Below are 23,780 nucleotides of genomic sequence, written 5' to 3'. Positions count from 1 at the left end.
AAAGTCTGGACCAACAATACGTTTGAAAAGATGGGGCCACCACATGGAGGGTCTGTGTTATTAGATTCTTTTTTTTTTTTTTTTTTTTTTTACTGAAGTTCATCCTGCAAGGGAATTTTCATAACTATATGAGTCATATTTGTTAGTGATTACAAATGTTAAATCACTTGTGACTCATAATGTTGTTCTTCAGAGTTTAAAACATGTGAAGAGGTTAGGATTAAGCTACATTAATAGTTCTGCGTAAACCAGGGTCAGAGGAGGACTTGTCTCTGATGTTGCCTTTGTGTCTTCTGCTGCAGGTTTAGCTGGAAACTCTGAGGACATCGACCGAAGGATAGAGGAGTTTGGACAGAACCTCATCCCTCCTAAAACGCCCAAAACTTTTTTGCAGTTAGTGTGGGAAGCCCTTCAGGATGTCACGCTTATCATCTTGGAGGTGGCAGCCATCATTTCACTAGCCCTTTCTTTCTACAATCCGCCCGGTGGTGACAGGCACAGTGAGTTTTTATTTTACAGTCACTCAAATGAAACCTTTACATCCTCAGAAACCTATTGTTCCAAACTTGTATTATGAACCTGTGTGCTGGCATATTACTGCTTGTTTACAGGGACATCGTGGTGAGACGTTAGCAGAGCTGTCAGATGATATTCAGAATGTGTTTCCTGTTTTGTGTCACCCCATTATCAGGCTTCAGTCAGTGAGGGGGTCTGGGACTCATTGTACTTGCTTTGTTACTTTCTGTCATAACAGCAGTACACATGTAAGTTAAACTGCAGTTGAGCTCACCTCAGACTAAAATGTAACCGCCAACAGGTCAAGTTTCAGGTTTTACATGTTACTCATGTTTTAGTGCCTTTACTTCGTGATTAATCCCATGTGATGTGAAAACGGCAAATTTACACACAATCAGAGGAAAGTGTTTGTCCCAGTCGCTCCTTTCCTGCAGAAGACATGCATGTGATGTGGGTCTATTCCAGGCTTAAGGCCTGTCCACACCAAGAACAATAACTATAACGACAACTATAAATATAGTTTTAAAAATCATTCTTACTGTAGTGGATGGCGGAGTCAAAGCCGCAACTAGAACATCAATATCATTTTCAGAGCAATTTGATCAACGATAAAAACACAGCCAATCGAAATCCATCTGAATTTACAACATGACACGGCAGAGAGGGACACTGCGGAGAGATGTGTTTCACACAGGTGGTCAGTGGCGTGACTTTTCCACTCTGTGGGGCTACTACGATCCTTTAGCTCTGTGTATTTTTAAACATTAGTACTTTAAAAACATTTCTAATGTCACAGAAACTACTGAGAGTGAATCTTGTGTTTTGGATGTTATCATGCTCAAAAGACGCCTGCCTCTTTCCTGAAGAAGCCCCGGGGGCCACCTTTAGACTTTTCTTGGTTTATAAAATGTGCCTAAATTTTACGAATATGTGCATGTAGGTTATTCCTACATAGATTCCTGTAATCTGACATTGCAACGTCTGCTGCAGGGCTCGACATTAAGGCTTGTCTGGGAAAAGTGGATTTTTTGTAGGGCAAGTGGATGAGAAATGTACTTGTCCAGTTAAAACTCAAACAAACTAAAATGCCATGTTAGTTCACGTCATGTGCCACTCATTACGTCTATGTTACCGATTTGAAACTGTAATTTCTTTCCCCCGCAATCCCGGTCAGCGGACCGCTAACGTTAGACCCAGCCCGCTGTTCAGCTCGTTCTCTGTAAGTAATGCAGCATGAAAGCACGGTGAACCTGCCGGTGTTAGTTAGCTAACGTTAGCTTGCTAACTCCGCCTTAACGTTACCTCCTCGCCACATCGTTGACAGAAAAGGAGAGACCCGGTGCTAATACGGCACCGGTGCCTTAACGACCGTTATCTACCGGACCGAATTGCAACGCGGTGCCACTGGAATGCCTGCGCTTCTCTCGGATGCTCCGAAAACGGACGTTAGAGGCAACATAAACATCGCCGCGTGTTACGCTAGTTAACACTACACTCAACAACAAGTAACGTTAGCCTATCGTTAGCTAGCAGCTGGAGTAAACCGTTAAAATGCTGACCGCTAAACGGTGTAAAAGTGTGTCTGTATTTCACTGTAGAGGAACATATGACTGCTGTTGTCGGAAAAACACAGATGTTGCGTTCACTTGAAATTCGCCCCGCCAGCGTCGTGCTGCATTCAAAGTTGTTGTAAAATACCCTTCTCCTATCCAGTGGTTGTTTTTGTCGTTTAACAGGAACTTACTGCTGAAATAAGTTATTGTTATAAGTTATTGTTGTTACATTTTTAATAAATCATTTAATTTTGCCTTAGCAATAAACAAGCTGTTCTATAATGTCGTTTTTTTTGCTCCTTTTTGAAAAAAAATAATAATAAAAAAAATATGCAGATTAAATATCAGGTAATAATCAACTGTAAAGTAGCTACACCTTTTTAAAAGGATCCTTTTGGTAAATCAGCCTCTGCCGGTTAGAAATTTGTGAAATTGTATAAAAAAAGTTAACACCAACATTTAGTGGCAAAATCCATTATGTCTGCAAAATTATTTTAGATATAGTAGAAGTTCAAGTCACCACTACCTCTGGTCAAAATATTGACTTAGTATCTCAGAATATAAACTAAGAATCTCAAAGTAATGAGAAACTGTCAAATATTGACTTAGAATCTCAATATATTGGCTTAGTATCTCAATATATTAATTTATCTAAAAATATTGACTTAGTATCTCAATATTGACTTAATATCTCACTATATTGTTTAGTATCTCAATATATTGATTTATCTCAAAATATTGACTTAGTATCTAAATATATTGAATTATCTCAAAATATTGAATTCTCTCAAAATATTGACTTGGTAGCTCAATATATTGACTTAGTAACTCAAAATATTGAGAAAGAATCTCAAACCAATAAGAACATTTAAAATATTGACTTAGTATCTCAATATATTGACTAAGTAACTTAGAATATTGACTATGAATCTGAAAGTAATGACAAACTTTAAAATACTGACTTAGAATCTCAATATATTAACTTCTGCACACCGGCGTGCAACATATTACTTTGTATTATGGAGTCTGGAGGTCCTTTTTTCTTGTTGAAGGGGAAATCTATTGTTGGGACACGTTTTTTTCTACTGTTTCAACAGAATTGTATTACTGTTGATAGTGTTTGGATGCTTTCAACGGTTTGTTCAAATTCGGCATTAGCAAAACACAATTTTTTTTTTTATAAAATGATTAATCTTTACCCGGACAAGTGACTTTTATGCATGGACAAGTGAAACGTAAATGTACTTCTCCGAAGGACAAGTGCCTCAAAAAGTTAATGTCAAACCTTGTGCTGTATTAGTGTATTATGTATCAGCGCGGCTTTGACGCTACTGTTTGCAGAGCGTTATTGTTCAGCAGTGTGGAGGCTCACATCCTTACAGTTTTATAATTATATAGTTATAGTTATTGTTTTTGATGTGGACTGTCCCCATTCACATAAAATAACGATCACTGGTTCATATCCATTCATATCCACTGCAAGCAAAGACTCCTGCACACTTTCTGTTTCTGTAGGTTTCATAAGACAGTTCTGTCTTTTCTTGTCCCTCTTAAAAAAACATATTTCATTTCAAGGTACCAACTTGTTAAAAGAAAAGCGGAGAGCCACTGGGTCAAGCTGAGGCTTTTACGTCAAAGTAGCAGTGTGTCACTTCCACCCAAAGTTAGAGATTTGTTCGTAGAAACCGGAATCCACCTGTATAGTAAAGCCAGAGGTCAATTCCTGTCAGGCTGCACTGTTTGAGTTTGTAAAGAAGCAGGGGAACATACATTCAGAAAAAAGCTAAAACTGCAGCCTGCGTTGTCTCTGTTCAGGCTGTGGGAAAGCGGCTGGTGGCTTCGATGCCGAGGCTGAGGAGGAGGAGACTGGATGGATCGAAGGCGCTGCCATCCTGCTGTCAGTGGTCTGCGTTGTTCTGGTGACAGCCTTCAACGACTGGAGCAAAGAGAAGCAGTTCCGCGGGCTCCAGAGCCGCATCGAGCAGGAGCAGAAGTTCAGCGTCGTCCGAGGTGGGCAGGTGATCCAGATCAAAGTGTCAGAGATCGTGGTCGGAGACATCGCACAGGTCAAATACGGTGAGAGAACAAAAAGCATGCACTTATCTACAGCAGAGTTTACCACTGATTACTGGATATCAAACTGCTGTACTTTTTCTGGTACTGTAATGTGTCCATAGCACAGACCATCACAACTTGCTTAGGTACTTAAAGTTGACTTGACAGTTTATGCAACTTTCTTTGTCTTTTTGTTCAATGGAAAAAAGGGGTTTTGTAGACAACCTTGTTTCTATTTATTTCTCAAAGTTATCAAAAGAAGTATTTGAACTAGACCCAGAGTCACTTCCCATCTTCCACCGCCCAAAAAAAGACTAGCCGCTTTTAGTTGTTTGTTTTTGGGAGGGTTACACTTCCGATATTTTAAATGACATGACATCTAGCTCTTGTTCCTTTTTAGTTTGAATGCATTTATTAAAGGTATAGTGGAGGATTTTCCCAAATTTTAGAAAAGAACCGCCCTCTGTACTTTTTGAAAAAATGCACATGCGCAACACTCTGCCTGCTCCCGAGAGGGAACGCCTATTAAACGTGTGCACGAGAGTGCACGGTTTACAAGTTGCTGTCGGCATGGCTCCTACAAGCCTACTTTCCAAAAGAAGATTTGCACTTTTTCACAAATTGAGATGTTTACCGTGTGTGCGCGGTGCGTGACTTGTGCCAGGACTAGCATCGCTAATCATAGCTTTCATCAACTTTTACTAGCAGTGATTTTAAATGGATTTCTCCAAATAGCCAAACTTTACCTGTGGAGTAGAAACTTCACGACTGAGGCATCAGTGGGAAGCCCAACCTGTGCTTTTAGCGCATGCCAGCGTGTGAAATATTCTCCCAAAAGCTTCAATGCTTCAATGACTGGCTGAAACCGTAGCTCAAGCTCACCACACATATACACCTGAAAGCTAGGGACGTTCACGTACGACGGCCTTGCGTAAACATATCACCAGAATGATTGACAACTAGTAGGACCAATAGTCTTGATGATCCACCCGGAAAAAGAAAATCCTCCACTATACATTTAAGTTATTTAGGACAAAAGCATCTAAAAAGTGAATGCAATAAACGTAGTGTAATGAAACTCTGGTATTCTATTGAAAATCTTTTAATGGTTGGTTAGTTGTGTGATGCTTTTGAGATTACATTCAGTTCATATTGCAATCACAAAATAAAGGGAATAGAATGTAATTTTTGGTCCTTAAAGAATTTTAAAAAACCTTAACAGCAGTGATTTGTGTCCCTTGTTCTTCTGGATTATCCACAGATCCCACTGTCAGCAGATCATACGGATTGTTTAAAGTAGATGTATTATTTTAAAAACTGCAGAGGAATTATTGTAGTTTTCTTATGGTGATAGAATAGGATAGAAATATAGTGTTATTTTCTAATAATAAACCAGTTTCTCTCTGTTTATATCTCAACGTCACTATTTCATAATCACTAGAAAACAAAATTAAATGTTTCCACCCTTTACTGCTGCTTTGGTTGATTTCTTTTTCCCTAGGGCTGCACAATGAGGAAAATATCTAATCACAATTATTTGGACTGATATTGCGATTGCGATAGGATTCACAATATTGGAGGGAATGATAATTTTTTCATTGAAAAATATAAAAATAATAATGATTATATTGTGTTTTTTTTTTTTTTTTTTTTTTTTTAGAGGATCTGTACCAAAGATTTTTTTTCTTTAGTCTATAGGATACGATTTGTAGGCCAGGACATCTCTGCAGCACCACAATACTCAATTCAGAATGGTGTGACACATATTTTGCCAAATACTGTACGCTTCTTTTTTGTGCAGACCTAATTTTCTTTTCATGTGACAGACACGATGTAATGATGATGTAACATAACGACGGATGGGTGAGCTGTCATTACAGTGGACCTGTGTGTGTGTGTTGTTGGTGTTCCAGGTGACCTCCTGCCTACTGACGGCGTCCTGATTCAGGGCAACGATCTGAAGATTGACGAGAGCGCTCTGACAGGAGAATCGGATCACGTCAAGAAGACTGTCGACAAAGACCCCATGTTGCTGTCAGGTGCTTCAACTCTTCTCCATTCACGTCAAATTACAGCCGGGTTCGGTGTGACCTGAGCTGTCAGCTCTCAGCATCCAGTTTCTGCTGCTGATTTTCATCTCTCTGTTTTTCACACCTACAGACGGAAGAATACACCTCTTCCTACACTGAAATAATAATACAAATTTAAACCTCCTAAAATACTAAAGAAATACAGTATATTTATCTTAACATTATTTATCATGTAGCATTATTTGTTTTTAACTATTCTTAACAACAGTGTAATGTGTCTTATTAAAATTAAGAGATGAAAACTTATTGTTTATTTATTGGCAGGCAACGTGCAACATATTCCACTCTCTTCTATGTAATTTCACAACAATGTGTCATATATGCAATATGTTCTGCTCTAAGCTGCACCCAATAACCAAGTGTAGGCTGCTATGGTTTGAATAGTGTTTCTATGAGAGAGAGAGAGTGGAATATGACCACTATTTGACTAGATTTTTCAATTTACATTTGCATAGAGTCACACTTCCAGTTCTCCAAGCCTTGCCTTCAACACATCAGATGAACTAAACTAATTATTCTCTCCCTCAGGTACCCATGTGATGGAGGGCTCTGGCAAGATGTTGGTCACCGCTGTAGGTGTGAACTCTCAGACTGGAATCATCTTCACGCTGCTTGGTGCTGCTGAAGAAGAGGACGGTGAAGGTGACCATGAGGAGAAGGCTGAGAAAGAGAAGAAAGAGGAGCGGAAAAAGAAGAGGGACAAGAGAAGTAAGAATATAATAAGAATATAAAGCAATTTGTTTAGTCTAAAGAGGAACGGGATGCTGCTTACCAGTTCTAATCATAATTCCCTGTTTAGGGCTACATTAAGAGTAGTACAAGTTGACATTTGTAGATTACAGACATAATAGAACTGAGAAATGTCCCCTCAGCCCGTAAAGATGGACAGAGTTCATATTTCACTTAAACAACAACACTGTGCGCCTGACCAAGTGGCGATTTTCTGTCACTCTACCGTCTCACAGAGCAGATACGCTTTTATTGTGAGATAAGATATTTTGTTCACTTTGGATGAAACCCCCGCCCCCCCTCCATATGACGAAAGACTCGGGGGCTGCGTTGGTGGATTTACTGTTAGACAGACAGACAGACCTCCCTCCCTCCCTCCCTCCCTGTGCTTTCATGCTACATTAATTACAGAAAATAAGCCAAACATCCAGCAACTGCAGTGTGCTTTCCCACACTGTGACAAGAATGTGTAGATGAAGCAAAAGTTGTTTAATTTTAGTAGAGCTGCAGCTATCGATTCTTTTTGTAATCAATTCATCTAGCACTTTATTGATCGATTAATCGGATAATGTTTTTTTGGCGTTTTTAAACAACCCAAACTAGGGGGGAAAAAAAGCAACATTTTTGGAAAAAAGCAACATTTGTATTGCCTACATTGCTTACAATATCATCTCTCAAAAAACTAAACATTAAGTGCATTTAAGTGCCATATTACATTGTTTTTAAAGAATGTTTTTTTTTCCAAATGATATCAACCTCAAACTAAGGCATACATTAAACATACACAAACATTACATTAAGTTGTGCAACTTAACTTTCAGAACTACAAGTTTCAACCTGAGACTGATCTGTATATACACTAGGCCTATATGTAAATATTAGTTATACTCAACCTATTTTCATTTATATTTTTGATTATGTCACACAACTCTGTTGGAGAGGGGGAGGGAGAGAGAGAGGGAGGGAGAGAGAGAGAGAGAGAGAGACACAACGCGTCAGCTCTTTAGTTCAGATCGTGGTCACCACTACGTATTTTCTTGTCTTTGATTTTGGTGGTTGTTGTGTTTGGTGTAGTTACATCGTCCATACGACTGTGATGTACTTTTGTCGGGTCCGCTTCGTGGAATGGATGATAAAGTTAGGCTCCATGTTTTCTGTTGAGACCCCCGGTCAAACACACTAATCCTAGTCGCGGCCGCTGAATGGGAAATTGGTACGGGACGATGTTATGCAGGATTTATGAATGTACGTTAGCAACAGTAGGCTAATTCACGAGGGGGCTATTTTACGTGTGAGCTAATATTGCGCATCTGTTCATGTGCACTGCAAGAGTTATGTTTGTTTATTGAATGAGTTATTCAGTGCAAACATAACCGTGAATGTAGTTTAAACTCTAATGATGGTAGGTTAGGTTATTACTGTCGCTCTGTTGAAGGCAGACGTCCCACTGTACTGTCGTTACGCAGATCACGGACATCTGATTGACTTTATTGCACCGTACTTAAGTGAAAGTAGGTCAAGTTGTAAAACCTACCAGCAGGGCACCATTTACAGATAGCATTTAAATGTATGTCTAATCGTTTCTATGTGAACTGTTGGCCCATAGTAGTAGAAAAAAATATTTATGTAAAGCTACCGCTACCGGCCCCGACAACGATATCATCGTCCATCACGATGTTTTACTGTAACCATCGTCAACTGCCAATTTAGGGGACATCGCCCAACCCTACTTTCTGTCATTTTCTCCAGTCTGTCTCTTCTCTTAGCCCCTCGCTATTTACGCTCTGGCACGTGTCGCCAGCAGCAGACTGAGCCGCGTCTGTGCGACAGTATTAATGCTCCGTTCGGAAACACTGTCTGTCAGCGATACAACGTTGGTAACATTGATTTAACGAAGCTTCGAGGCAAGTCATTTTGCATCGAGGATTTTTTTGTATTTGAATTATTCGAGTTATTCGAGGAATCGTTTCAGCCCTAAATTTTTGCCAACTTTACGGAGAACAATGAATGCAAAACAGCATCCCCAATCTGCTTTAGCCTGATATTCTCTGGTCTAGCTCAGCAAAAAAACCTTTCCGAGTCTCAGCCTGTTTGTAACCGGCAGGCTAACCAAAACTTTGTCTTCACCTCTCCTGTTCAACGGACTTTAGCAGTTTGGATAACCGACACTTGGCTGTCCTGCTGTTATTACAGACTTGTAAACTAACCACAGGCACTTTGCCTCGTTCATGGCGGTGCGCCCCTGCAGAATGGATATAGGGGAAATGCTGGATGGGTATTTGGCATTATTTTTGGCATTCAAATATTATCTTTGGCATCGCGGAGGTTCCCATTGGCCTGGCAGCCTGTACAATTATAAAGGGAACACTGATTATGTTGTTAATGTGTGTGGCTTTTTTAATGTTTTGTTCCATTTGTATGACTAACGGCTGTTTTAATGTTTTGCCTTTACAGGTAAAAGGGATGACAAAGGAAAGAAAGGTGAGCAGCACATCACTACTTCAGTACTGTGAGTTTCCATATATGACTCGGAGTAGATGGCAGGTTTAGCTGTACTTGTGTCACTGTGGACTGTGGTTCCGTGTTTTCTCGTGGTGGTTTTGAGCTAAAGAACCTCAGCTTTGTAACATTAGTTTTGTCCATTGAGCTGCCATCCTGTTCGTGTTTTTATTCATCTGTGTATACAGCATATGCTACTGTGTTCTGTGGGCGAAGGATGGAACCTGTGGAGAAGACAACAGACTGTCATCATTCAGATAGTGTTGCACAGTCAGAGCTGATTAGTTCTCTCCTAATGCGTGTTGAGGTGTTTCTCCTCCCAATTATGTGGTAAGGCCTGCTCCAAATAGCTTAATTAATTCATAAACCTAGTCATAAATATACACAGACTTACTCAAACGCATCCCACATGAACTAATACAAAATTCAGTTAAAGGGTGAATTTGGGCTAAAAAAAACTACACAACCGGACATGTTCCATCAGAAATTGGGCCGAAATTAATATCTACACCAAGATTACAGGTTCCCCTGACGTTAGCATGTAGCTACATGCAGCAGTGTATGTAACGTAAACACGGCAGTAACATGCCTGGAGCAGATGGCCATATAAAGAAAGTTAGCTTGAGCCGATCGTAGAACAAAACTGTACGGTTTGAAATCTGAGGTTGTTGCCTCATAGGAATTACTTTCACATATGTTTACCTCATTATTTTAAGTTCTGATTACGTTTAATATGAAGATCCGACATTGTAACATTATACGGGCTGTGCACCATGCGATTAGATCAATCGAAAAACCCATGTTGGTTTATGAGAGGTGGTTTTGATCAGGCTGGTCAGAGATCGTGCAGGAGGTCAGGGGTCTCAGGTGGACCTGGTCCTGACTCCTTGAGGTCCGTGTGGCCCCACACGGTGCAATGTATGTCCCTGTGGTCTGAGCAGCAGCAGCAGGTGCTCCTGACTCTGTTGATGGTGATTAGGACCAAGAAGATTATCGGCCTTAAGCTTGGCAGCTGCTTTCTTCTCCTGCCTGCTGCTGCTGCCTGTCCACTAATAACCTCATTACTTAGCTGGGATCAGCACACTCACACTCACACTCACACTCACACACACACACACACACACACACACACACACACACACACACACACACACACACACACACACACACACACCTGCAGATATCCTCACTCTCTGTCACAGAGCTACAGTGTCAGTTGATTCTGTTTGTAGGGTGGTTTATTTTTACCATGATGATCCAGTGGGAACAGAGAGAGACGATGTAGTCTGGTTGGTTGGTTGATTAGTTTGTTTGTTAGTAGGTTATTTTGGAGGTCTGCTCGGACCTCTATATATATATATATATATATATATATATATATATATATATATATATATATATATATATATATATATATATATATATATATATATATATATATATATATATATATATATATATATATATATATATATATATATATATATATAGTACATAAAGGTAACCAACACAGCACAATAAACCCTGACTGGGATTAGATGGAACACACAAACTCTGACTTATTCTTCACTCTGTTAACACTTTTAATAATAACGAACAATCATAATACTGATGATTTGTTCTCATGACAAAATGTCAACTTAGATGTTGACATGCCTGTTCATGAGTGATGGCAGTATGAGCCGCACACTGACATCACCATCACCATCCTCAGGTCCTGCTGTGGGATTAATAGGAAAAGCGCAACAATGTTCATGGAGGAAATTGTAGTATACTTTAGTGTATGATTTAGGATTTTTTGGGCTGCCGTAGTTGAAGAGATAGTTGACAGGGTCATTATTTAATTTAACTGCTTAGACACATGCCTTTGTTTCAAATTTGACAGATTTAATGCTATCAGCTAAACGGTTAAAAACACAATTAAAACCTAAATAAAAAGTTGAGAATTTGTTTTTGCATTGTAAAATAAAAATAATTTTTTCCAATTTATATCTTAAGTGCTAATTAACTTGGTAGTTCTAACTCTGCACTAGTAAGTTGTATTTAAGCTCTTTTTTTCTGCTAAGTTTGTCTCTACTGGACGGTGCTTACAGCAGAGAGCTACGTGACACGTGCCACTATATCGATGAGGATTGGCGGGTTAAATCTGCCTTCCTACACGCAGAGTATGCTCAGCAGACACACAGCAGGGGATGTGTTTGAGAAGAGACAGCTGCGCAAGCGGTTCCAGGAATGTGATTGCATGTTTCTACTACAATGCACGGAACATCGTGGCTGCGCGAATAGTACAAGTCCGCAGCTGTCCGCAGACGCGAAGCGCAGAAAGTATTCCCGAGCGTCCTGGACGGGTGAACTGGAACTCTGTTGCCTGCTTAATGGTTAGCGGTTAATGATCGGTTAACAAGGGTCGGCTCTCGGTCGGGGAGTGAGTAACTTAGCATTCATACCTGTTTTACAAGCATACTGGATCATATTTTAGTAAGGACCTTCCCTGTTTCCTGGGCAGCAGTCGGCTCCTGTTTCAATTTGCTGTTGATGCAAACTCAACACTTCCTCCATGGTTATCTGTTGTCTTTCAGCATAATGTACATTTCCACAGAGCAATAGTAATCAGTAGGGATGCACCGAAATGAAAATTCTTGGCCGAAAACCGAAAAAGAGGAAACCAAGACCGAAAACTGAAACACCGAAAGAAATTATGCCAATTAATAGTACCATTGCATTTATGGTTATGACTGTGTACTAACTTTACTCAAATCAAGGCATTGCAATTGTATAAATTAATATTAAAGTTTAATAAAAAAAATATCTAGCAGAAATATGGCTACAATCTGATAGTCACATACAGTATATATCTATTTCCTCAAATAAAAGCCGGGGCCTTTATTTACCTGAACTGCAGAAGGGACCAGGCTTGTATTTGAAGCAGGCTTTTATTAGAGGCAGGCCTTTATTTCTAATTCCATCTGTTTGATAAGTATAATTATTTTAAATAAACAGTTTTAAATGAAAAAACATAGCGTTCACATTTGCAAAAATATCACCATATACATCAACAGCCAGAAGGGCGACAAAGCAATTTGGGTCAGAATTAATCAAACGCCACCATTGTGTCAGTTTGAACCCTGTAAATGTACCGGGTATTTATTTCAAATATAGGTACTACAATATTACTGGTAGATTACAATAAGAGCATACAGTAGTTACACCAGTATCTGAGTAACGTTACAGACGGTAGCTAGCTACCGGTAGCTTTGTTTCTTGCTCCAGGCTAACGTGTTTCCTCCCACCTCCAGCTAGCTAGCCGTGCTCTGCTCTTGTCGGCTAATCTTGTCGGCTCATCCTTCGGTTTCTTCCAGTATCTGATTCTACTGGGCTCAATGTCGAAACGTCACACAGCTTTTTCACTTGAGTTTTCCTCCGCATACTTTAAAACTCTTTTCGTTTTGTTGTTGAAAAGTCCGTGACTAGCACCAGAGTCCCATCTTTCTCTGCTAGCACTAAATGAGCCCCGTGTTACATCCAATGTAGCTACTGCCATCTGCTGGCACCTGTACGTTACTGCACACTACGCTTGGCTGAGTTACACATACAGCCGCATAGGACAATAATCCAGAAAAACAAAGTGTGGAAAAAAGCATGAATATATTGTTGAATCTGTTAAATTAAATTGGTAGAAATGTACAATGAACTTGAAATTTATTTTGACTTAATATTATATGTAAGGCATTTAGGAGATTATCCACACTATTTTTTCCCTGGCCTTAATTTGTCCGTGTTGACCACGCCCCCGGCCACTATCAGAGGCCCGGCTTTTAAATGACTTTTTTTCTGCGCTCTGATCTCCTCCTGCGCTGGGCGCTGCTCCGTGCGCACTCAGTCTCCACGCAGTTTCTCCACATCCATCATTTCTCGTGCGCCCTGCTTTATTTCCGCATCCAAGTAATGGTCTTTATAACGCGGATCAAGTACAGTCGCGATGAAGTGCAGAGGATCTGAATAGATCTCACTGAAACGTGTGCTGACAGACTAAGAGCGTACTTCTCATTGTTTTCGCTCCGTGGTCCGTCTCAACCTCTGGAACGGGTACTGACACACGTGCAGGTCGCGGTTTCTGTTTGCGTCATCACATTTTTCGGCCAAAAAATTTCGGTTGCCGAATATTCGGTGCATCCCTAGTAATCAGTACAACAGCAGAGTCGTGTCATTCTACTTCTGCTGTCCCTCACTGATTAATTCCAGGCGGTTTTACGTTTCCGATTTTACCATCGCTGTTAGGTTGCCATCAATGAAACTCAACTCTTCCTGCAAAGGTTTCACATTAAACACCTTTCACATTAAAAGCCTCAAATGGAATAATCCATCCCTTTCCTTGCAGGCTTTTAATTTTGAAATATCTACAGGAAGTGTTGATTTTATTAACAGCGGTGATTATGGAGGGGGAAAAAAATAAACGGGTTGTTATTATAGACTGAGCCATTATTTGAATACTGGCTTTAATTTAAGAATGTATGGCAGACCATTATAAATAAAATTGACTAGATAAGTGTCAGAAGCAGCAATTTTCACAAGTTGTGGCTAAACACCTGAATGTTTTACTGACTTCCTGTGTCCTCTGTAGGGAAAAACAAGGATGGACCCACGGTGGAGATGCAGCCGCTCAACGCGGACGGAGAACCAAAGAAAAAACTACCAAAGAAGGACAAGTCGGTCCTCCAGGGGAAGCTGACCAAACTGGCTGTGCAGATCGGCAAAGCAGGTACGAGCTGAGACTCGGATGAATGATGAACAGAGTGTTAATTTCACAGTGATGTAGACATCATGTGACTGTTGAACACCACCTCGCTGCTGAGCGGAGTCCACATTATTCTGTGCTCTTCCACAATGAAAGAATCCACTGGACATTCATTATAAAGGTGAAGCTGCCACATCTGGTGGACATGACCGATTGGTTGACTCAGAACATGAAACATCTTGTCCACCTCGTTCAGTCCTTTGTTGTATTTGAGTCTCTCCGTGGTCTAATGCCGCTTACGCCATGATGTGTGCTGAGCTTGTTGGACCCGACGTGTGTTTGACATGTTTGTAAGGATAAGGGCCATTATTTATCAAGCATCTCATAGTAGGACACCAGCCTGTACTTTTCAAAGATTCTACCATGACATATATTCAGTCCTACTTTCTGGACTAGTAGGAAAGGCATTTCTTTTTTAACATATGATATTTATTTCCAGAGGTGTCCTGACGAGATTAAACTGTTTTAGAACACTGCAGGGAAAAGTTGCAGTGGTCTGAACTGGATCGCCTCAGCTCAACTCAGCCTAGCTGATGGTGTCACCTGCGACTCAGCTAGTCAAGTGGCTGGTTTCCAGAACGTAAGGGATGTCACATGTTTCAACAGTCAATAGCGAAGTCAGCTGGCCAAGTCAGTTACACGTTGTCAACTGTTCAAAATGGCAAGAGTTTTGGTCTGAGCTTTGACGACCACCTGCAAGCACAGTATATGGTCGAGCGAGCTAGAGATTGATTGAATAGAGAGAGCGGCGTTAGAACAGAGCAGTAAATCAGAAAAATAAAAGGCTTTTCGACGTTTCATCACTGCTACAAAATTCAACTGTTGCAAGGATCTCACTATCTCTATCCACATTCATATTTTAAGACTCTACAAATGATAAATCCAGCTACAAAAAAGCCTGAAAGTCGGAAGTAAGAACGTAAGTACAAAGAGTCGTTCCTATGGTGTAAAGTGGCAGGTTTTAGAACGTTACAGGGTGGCACATCGCAAGTAGTTGCAAGTTTTAACTCTTCTCATCGCAAATCTTTGGTCTGAACTGGGCTTTAGGATTTGATCAAATTAGCTTATCAAAATATACAATTTTGACTGCTTTTTGGCAGAAGTTCAAGGGGGAATTTGTTCTGGGCATAGTGCTACAATCTGTTGCTTCAAACTACCACAAGGCATCATAATTGCTACTTTGTGAGAGTGGTGAAACAGTGACGTCCGACTCCCCAACTGTTGTCCTTCTCCTGTATGAAAGTTGCTTCAACAATAGACCTTAACTTGGAGTCTAAAACACTTGATAAATACAGGCCCAGACCATTCCTCACTGCTCCTTACTGTACACATGTGTCACAGAGCAAATGGCAATAAATACACCAGCATTTTTTGCACATAGCACTTTAATTCTTACGGACATTTTTTTAAGATGTATTGTCTGTACAGTCATATGTCCTTCCTTCATGTCCTAAGATGTTTTATGTGGATTTTATGTTGATTCTTAGAATGGTTTCTCTCTTACATGTTTGTGTTGTGAAGCAACTGACTGCATAAAGTGTATTCTATTCTATGATCAGGTTTATAGCTGAAATAAACTTACTATGTCTGTGTCTCTCTCTCGCTCTCTCTCCGTCTCTGTGTCTGTCCATGTCTTCAGGTCTGTTCATGTCGTCTCTCACTGTCCTCATCCTCATCACTCGCTTCCTAATCGATACCTTCGTGATTCAGGGGATCGACTTCACCCAAGAGTGTCTGCCCATCTACGTGCAGTTCTTTGTCAAGTTCTTCATCATCGGTGTGACTGTGCTGGTGGTGGCCGTGCCCGAAGGTCTCCCTCTGGCCGTCACCATCTCCCTGGCCTATTCAGTCAAGGTCGGTTTGTATATACAGCATTATACAGCCTGTCGCTCTGAACGTATGCGGCCTGTCTGCAGCGTGCCAGCCTGAAAACATTCAGTCAGATCATGTTCTTTTCTTGATCCTATTTTAGGTTTGGGACATTAGGTTAGTGTTATTGAAACTGACATTGGTTTTATGTCTCATATGATATGTCGAATAACAGTACTAATGTTTTTTTAATATAATTTTTTTCACCCCCTTGGTTAGAGCAGTGAACCCCTCCGAAAAAGTACTAATGGACCCATTTGACCCCCTCCAGACAATCATGGAGCAAACGCTGTTAATTCTTTTAGTAAATTTCGAATAAAGCGCTCAGACTCAGGTAACACTATTTGCATTTTTTTTCCAGAAAATGATGAAGGACAACAACCTGGTCCGCCACCTGGACGCATGTGAGACGATGGGCAATGCCACGGCCATCTGCTCCGACAAGACGGGCACGCTCACTATGAACCGCATGACGGTGGTGCAGACCTACATCGGAAGTCGCTACTACAAAAAGTTGCCGGAGCCGGATCTGATCCCTGCCATGATCCTGGACCTGCTAGTCCAGGGCATCGGGGTCAACTGCGCCTACACCAGCAAGATTATGGTGAGCTGTAAAAATAGCCGTCCATTCAGAGAGCTCCGTGAGTTAAGCATTTGGCTGAGAGAGCCGGTTGGTTTGGAGAGCTGTCACAGGAGCTCAGGACTCATCTGATCAGTTCCTCATGGATCCACAACACAGATCACAGCACATACATGATACTGATCAGAGTTTCCTCTCCTCTCATAGGAGTGTAGTCAACTAAGAATTGATTTAGTCGAGTAGAACCCTAGTTAGATTGTTATTGTCATGTGCTGCTGCATTTGCGAGTCTAATCCCCACACCTGATTTGCTGACTTGTCATTAAAATCTAAAACGTGCTGTGAATTAACATCCTGTCTGCTGCTGCGTCCTGCAGCCGCCAGAGAAGGAGGGCGGGCTGGCTCGCCAGGTGGGAAACAAGACTGAATGTGCCTTACTGGGATTCTCCCTCGACCTGCGCCGAGACTACCAGACCATCCGCAACGAAATACCAGAAGAGAGACTGTTCAAGGTCTACACCTTCAACTCTGTGAGGAAGTCCATGAGCACGGTGCTAAAGAACCCCGATGGTAGCTACCGAATGTACAGCAAGGGGGCTTCTGAGATCCTGCTCAGGAAGTAGGTTCACTGCTGCTGGGCACACAACTCTGTGCTCAGTTAGATGATGATTAACTGACTCTTTTCCCCTCATACCTGCCCCAAACACCAAACCAGGGGGGACGGGGCCTTTTCCGTTGCTGCCCCCTCCCTCTGAAACTCTTCCCCCAACACGTCAGACTTTCCACATCACTTGCTAACTTCAAAATCCATCTGTTTAAAGCTGCTTTTAACCTGAAACCAACTTAGCTGGTTCCATTTGTTTTTTTATGCGGTTTCGCTGCACCTTTTTAATTATCTCTAGTTATTGTTGTTTTTATACTAATCTTGTTGTTTTTTTTTTTTCTTTTTATTTTACGCTGTAAAAGTGCTATATAAAATAACTGTTGTTTTCTGTGGTTCCAGGTGCTCTAAGATCATGATGGGGCCCGGCAAAGCCAAAAGCTTCAAACCTCGGGACCGAGATGACCTGGTGAGGAAGGTGATTGAGCCGATGGCGTCGGAGGGCCTAAGAACCATCTGCCTGGCCTACAGAGACTTCCCCGCCGCTGACGGAGAGCCTGACTGGGATGATGAGGCCCACATCCTCACCAACCTCACCTGCATCAGCGTGGTCGGCATCGAGGATCCCGTACGACCTGAGGTACGTCAGCCCTGTCTTTACAAAGGGACACACGGAGGCAACCAGCTAATCTGAGTAAAAATACACCGTGTGATTCACTACTCACAGACCATCTGAAGAGGAGCTCCCTGAAACGCTATCTTCTGTTCTTAAGTTTTAAAGGGGTGATAGAATGATTGATTATATAGGGTATTTTACACTGATCCTTAAGGTCTCCTAATGGGGTATGTAACATTGGTTGGGCTGAAAATTGCCCGAATGCTATTTTATTAGGCCCTTAACTACCCTGTGAATATGGCTCTATTTGGTACAAGAGCTTTTCTTGCAAATATGGTATGCTCATGCAAATATGGTATGCTCATGAATATTCAGAATGAGTTATACATTGTTTGTCGGGCTATTGTTATTAAATTCATTGAGACTTTTTTTTTGAGAAATCAACTATATAAAGCTCATTTTTATTTCAAAAAATTTTTGTAAAGCTTAGGGGTTTTGTTATCTATGACTGTCCCTTCAATCCTAGCTATGTGTAGCTAGCTACAAATCACAGATTGTTAGCTTCATTTTTTGCGTAATTTGTGTATATTTACAGTTTGAATTCCATCACGCCACTTATACAACATATCTCTAAAGGTCTTATAAAGCTAACAATGGTGTCCGATTTCAAGTTAATGAATTTTTGTGAACAGTGGGGGTTTCGTTAGCTATGACTGTCCCTTCAATCCTAGCTATGTGTAGCTAGCTACAAATCATGGATAGTTAGCTTCATTTACCGCATAATGTGTGTATATTTACAGTTTGAATTTCGTCACGCCACTTATACAACATCTCCCTAAATGTCTTATAAAGCTAACCACGGTGTCCGATTTCAAGTTAATGAATATTTGTAAATTTCAGAGGAATTCTAAGAGGAGCTAGCTCTCATTGATAGAGCCTGCGGCTGGATGTAGCTCTATCAATGAGACTCAGGGACAAGCGGCGTTTATTTCCCCAATCATTTGTTTAAATAACTCAACACATTATAATTACACACATTAAAAGATTAACTGGAACCTGTGGTAACAGATTGCTGGTGCTACAAGCTCGCTGACCGCGCTCTTACTCACACACACCGGGCATTTAGCTAGCAGGAAGAGGGGAGCTGCAGGCCCTGGAGCTCTGTCAGAGCACCAGCGTGTAGTAGTCCATTTGCCAAAAAACGGTGACTGCGCGGGTATGGAGTGCTGTGGGCTGCAAGCTGTAACGGAGCTCAATCGAGCTCAGAGCAGGCCGGGGTGTGTAAAGGAAGGCAGGCTGGGCGGCGAGGCAGCAACACAGGCAGCAACACAGGCAGCAACACAGGCAGCACCGGCGCTGAACTCCGACACACAGTCGGACAAAATTTGCAATTAGCCATCCATTTTCGTAAAACGGCCCATATTAGAGCTTTACATAGTTGATTTCTCGCATAAAAAAGTTTCAGAAGTGAATTTTGTAATGGAATAGCAGAGATCTGCGTGACCTAGCTAGATTCAGAAGACTACCTGATCTCAGGTCAGTTGTGTAGCCCAGTGGTTTTCAACCTTTTTTGAGCCACGGCACAGTTTTTACATTAAAATAATCCCGCGGCACACTACCAACCAAAAACGACATTCACTTGTAGCCTAATAATGAGAATCGGCATTTTTCCTTTTTTAAAATGTATCCATCGCTTTTGCAGGCTTACATCGATGATCTCGGCCCTACTGCTTACATCCTGTCACTACGGGATGCGCGCAAAAGGTGGCAGCAGGGCTCCAGACTAACTTTTTTCATTAGCAGCATAGTGGCCCCCAACTGAAAATTTTAGGGGCACAACCAAAAGGTGCTGTAGAAATAAAGTTGCCTTGCCTTACAACCTCAGCCTATCAGTCAGTCACCAGGGCACAGAAACCACTGCTGTGCCTGCTCGGATCCGAGGAAGTGTAACGTCAACAGCACCGCGACCGCTTTCGGCTCGCCATTAATATCATATCACAGCAAACGCTGTCTGCTTGAAGTTATGAAAAACTGTAACCACACTTGAAACCACTTTATCGGCATTTCCGTGACTCACTGTGACTTCAACAAAACTGCAGAGCCGACGTAGTTTGCATCGTCTGCAGCTCTGCGTGTGTGTGTATTAGAGCTCTGCTCTCTGTCAATTCTCAGAGAGGACAGATAAGCATGCGCTTACGCGCTCTCAGGTACCGAAATATCAACGTTGAACGTGTAAAATCTTTTAGTAATTTTTAGTAATTTACTGGTCGCACATGTGCGACTGGATGTAAAATACAGTCGCACACTCTCAAATTTTGGTGGCAAAATTAAGAAGTAAGCCCTGCTGGCAGTAATTCTATTGTCTTAAATCAGCAAGATCATTATTGCGCTATACTGCCACCTACTGACACAGAATAGTATTTAATTTCTCTGCCAGTCATCATATTGAGGCACAGATGTGCAACAATGGAAAATTATTTGCAGTAACTCAATAAAAAAAATTGTTGGACCAATTAAGTAAAATCGAATAATTTCCCACGGCACACAGGACAATCACAGTGATTTTCAAATCACTGGTGTAGCCGATGTAAATGTTGGGGCGTGACTGTTCTCTTAAGGTTCTGGATTTTGAGATGCTTGCGTAAGCAACTAGCTTTGTTGAGATTCGCCCGTTTTCAGGGGCAGTTTCAAAATGAGATTTTCATAGTAAAGGGGTGTCAGTGGGACTTTGAGCTTCTATGTATGTCCTATTTACCCACCGAACTGTCGTTATTAAACTATGACAGGGTAAAATCGGTTTTGCATTCTATCACCCCTTTAAGATCGAAAAGTACTTCATGAGGCTTTTTCAGATGTAAAATCATGGCCTGCGTTTTATTTAAGTGTCCTAAAGTAAAGAAATCCGTCTGACAGTCTGAGATGGAGGTCAGAGACATTCTGTTGGAGGTGAGATGTTTTGGGAGCGTTTTTAAAGGACAATTCCAGCGCAAAATGAACCTAGGGGTTAATAACATATGTGTACCGAGTCAACAGTTCTCTGGGATATGTTTTCATGCTAATTGAATGTGTCTCTAGCTTGAAACAAGCATAATGAGGGTCCCTAGATGTAAACCGAAGCATTGAGAACTTTGTAAGTGTACAGACAGTCTATTAAAAAGATAGTTTATAAAGAGCGTACCGTTGACGTATACATGCGGGCGCCATCTTGGTCGTGACCAGACGAACACCGTTCAGTAACCAGTAACCTAGCTCAAGCACGGCGTTTGTGGTGCGACTGGTCTTGACTGTTTTCCCAAGATGGCGCCTATCTGTATATGTGAACGGTACAGTCTTAATAATCAAAGTTCTCACTCCTCGGTTTACATTTTACATTTCATTAGGCTACCATGGAAGTGTGGTGCTATTTTGAGCCTAGTTAGTGGTGTAGAAATAGCGATTTACCCTCTGCCCCGAAAGCTAGCGTTAGAAGCTAATCACCAGTTTGTGCTCACTTGTTTCAAGCTAGAGACACATTCAATTAGCATGAAAAGATATCCCAGTGAACAGTCGACTCGGTACACATATTAACCCTTAAGTTCATTTTGTGCCGGAATTGTCCTTTTAATGAAGTGTGAGAATATTAAAAGAAACAATTCTGACAAATGTTACATTTTGATGTTCTCATCAGGTACCGGAAGCCATCAGAAAGTGCCAGCGGGCCGGGATCACTGTCCGCATGGTGACCGGAGACAACATCAATACTGCCCGGGCCATCGCTATCAAATGTGGCATCCTGCAACCTGGAGACGACTTCCTGTGTATGGAGGGCAAAGAGTTCAACCGGCGGATCCGCAACGAGCTGGGAGAGGTCAGAAAAAAGTAGAACATACCAGAAGACAGCAGTGTCTGGTTTTAACAATCTACTCTGAATCTAGCACTCTAGATTTAATGTCCCCATGACATTTCTTCTAGCTCCACCTTCAGGTCAACTTTAACAATTTTAGCGCCTACTGGAAAGACTTTAATACAAGTTCAATCATCAGGATGTAGTTTGTTCATATTGTGGCTGTAATAAACACTGCAGCCTCTTTTTAGTTGATAAAATAAAAGTGAGTTATTTTCCCTGGCAGACTGTTTGTTTGTTTCATTTTAAATAGTTTCAGTTGCCTGAAAAGGTAAAACTACAGATTCAGAAGGGTCTTAATAAAAAATAGATGATTTTGTGTAGGAAACTTTTTTTATTTTCTTATGTCCTGCCCCAAGAAAATAACAAGACCCAACAGGCTCAACTGACACAGAAACTTTGAAGACTGGGTGCGGGATCCTTAATGTGGATAATATATAAAGGTGATTTGGACAATTATGGACTTATTTCCTGCCCTGGAAATGTTCTGGCAGCCCCTTGATTCTCTTATGAGCCCTTGTAGGGGTACCCACCACTGCTTTAGGGGACACAAGCTGCAGTTTAGTCTGCTAAACTGATTTAAATGAAGGTTTTGCAACTAATACTTCATATTTATGTCTTCTCTCTCTTTCTGTGCAGATTGAGCAGGAGCGTATTGATAAAATTTGGCCGAAGCTGAGAGTCCTCGCCAGATCATCTCCAACGGACAAACACACTCTGGTCAAAGGTTAGAAACACACTAACCAGGTGACTGACAGACAGACAGACTTATTTTGTAAAGCACAATTTGTACATTTAAAGTGCTTTACTTGTATGTAAACATCCATGATTACCAGACATAATTAAGAGTGAGTAAAAGCTTATATTCGATGCTTAAATCAAACTTGCAACCACTTGCCAGTCTGCAACGTTCTGAAACCTGACAGTTTACACCAATGCGATAAGAAGAGACCGTATCATCTTCATAGCAACGACTCTTTGTACTTCTGTTCTAACTTTAGACTTTCAGGCTTTTTTTGTAGCTGGATATATCATTTGTTGCGTCTAAATGTGAAAGTGGATAGCATGAGTGATGATGAGATACTTCTACAGTAGCATTTCTAGTTGAGATGACACAGAGAACATGTTTTATTTCTCTGATTCACTGCTTTGTTCTCACAACACTCGCTCTCTTCAGTCACTCTCTAGTAGTCTATATCCTCGACGTTCCACTTCTGGGATTACTCCGTTGCCGACGGAAATTCCGCTGGATGTCACTCTTTTAGGCCTGATGTCTCTCACCTTTCTCTTCCTTTGTGTTGGCGTTCTAAACTCCAGTGGATTTGTGAGGACTATGGTTAACTGCTCCGCAGATCTCTGCAGGGTAAATCCAGACAGCTAGCTAGACTATCTGTCCAATCTGAGTTTTCTGTTGCACGACTAAAAACAACTTTTGAACGTACACTTGTTCCACCAAAACAAGTTCCTTCCTGAGGCTATTTAGCAGAGGCGCCGTGCGGAGCTTAGCGCCTCCCATGATGATTGTGATTGGTTTAAAGAAATGCCAATAAACCAGAGCATGTTTTTCTCCTATCCCGGAATGCTGAGTGGACTAGCCAGACTTTCCTCCGCAGCAGATCAGTTGACGATAGGAAAGGCTGCACAATTAATCACAATTTTATTGAAATCGCAATATTGACTATCTCAGGGAGGGGAATATTGCAAGGGGGGGGGGAGGCGCAATGTTTGTTAAAGGCAGAACGTGTCAAACACTTCTGAATTAAAGGTGCTCTAAGTGATGTGACGCGTTTTTTAGGCTACAACATTTTTCGTCACATACAGCAAGCATCTCCTCACTATCCGCTAGCTGGCTGTCCCCTGAACACACTGTAAAAAAACGTGGTCTCTGGCTCCACAAACGGCAACAAAAACAAACTGTGCCAACCTGCACCACCAAACATAACAAACAGTGTTCCAGCCAACAACCGACAAGAAGGAGCTGGTTGAGTCATGAAT

The 23,780-nt window shown here is 41.3% G+C and overlaps 1 protein-coding gene across 3 annotated transcripts in view; it reads left to right on the top strand.

Moving 5' to 3' along the window:
- Window positions 1–23,780, top strand: part of LOC114559813 (plasma membrane calcium-transporting ATPase 1) — a 49,726-nt gene that overhangs the window by 16,282 nt on the left and 9,664 nt on the right. For all 3 annotated transcript variants that reach the window (XM_028584745.1, XM_028584746.1, XM_028584743.1), the window contains 12 exons: window positions 303–500; window positions 3,885–4,145; window positions 6,038–6,163; window positions 6,743–6,922; window positions 9,398–9,424; window positions 14,064–14,201; window positions 15,877–16,091; window positions 16,468–16,710; window positions 17,063–17,304; window positions 17,689–17,926; window positions 21,570–21,749; window positions 22,425–22,512. In XM_028584745.1, the coding sequence (XP_028440546.1) occupies window positions 303–500; window positions 3,885–4,145; window positions 6,038–6,163; window positions 6,743–6,922; window positions 9,398–9,424; window positions 14,064–14,201; window positions 15,877–16,091; window positions 16,468–16,710; window positions 17,063–17,304; window positions 17,689–17,926; window positions 21,570–21,749; window positions 22,425–22,512 (2,136 nt within the window). The remainder of the gene's footprint in view (window positions 1–302; window positions 501–3,884; window positions 4,146–6,037; window positions 6,164–6,742; window positions 6,923–9,397; window positions 9,425–14,063; window positions 14,202–15,876; window positions 16,092–16,467; window positions 16,711–17,062; window positions 17,305–17,688; window positions 17,927–21,569; window positions 21,750–22,424; window positions 22,513–23,780) is intronic.

The sequence above is a fragment of the Perca flavescens genome, chromosome 8 (assembly GCF_004354835.1).
Source record: "Perca flavescens isolate YP-PL-M2 chromosome 8, PFLA_1.0, whole genome shotgun sequence".
Classification (NCBI taxonomy): Eukaryota; Metazoa; Chordata; class Actinopteri; order Perciformes; family Percidae; genus Perca; species Perca flavescens.
The sequence above is the reverse complement of the archived record's forward strand: the minus strand, read 5'-3'. Positions and strand labels throughout refer to the sequence as shown.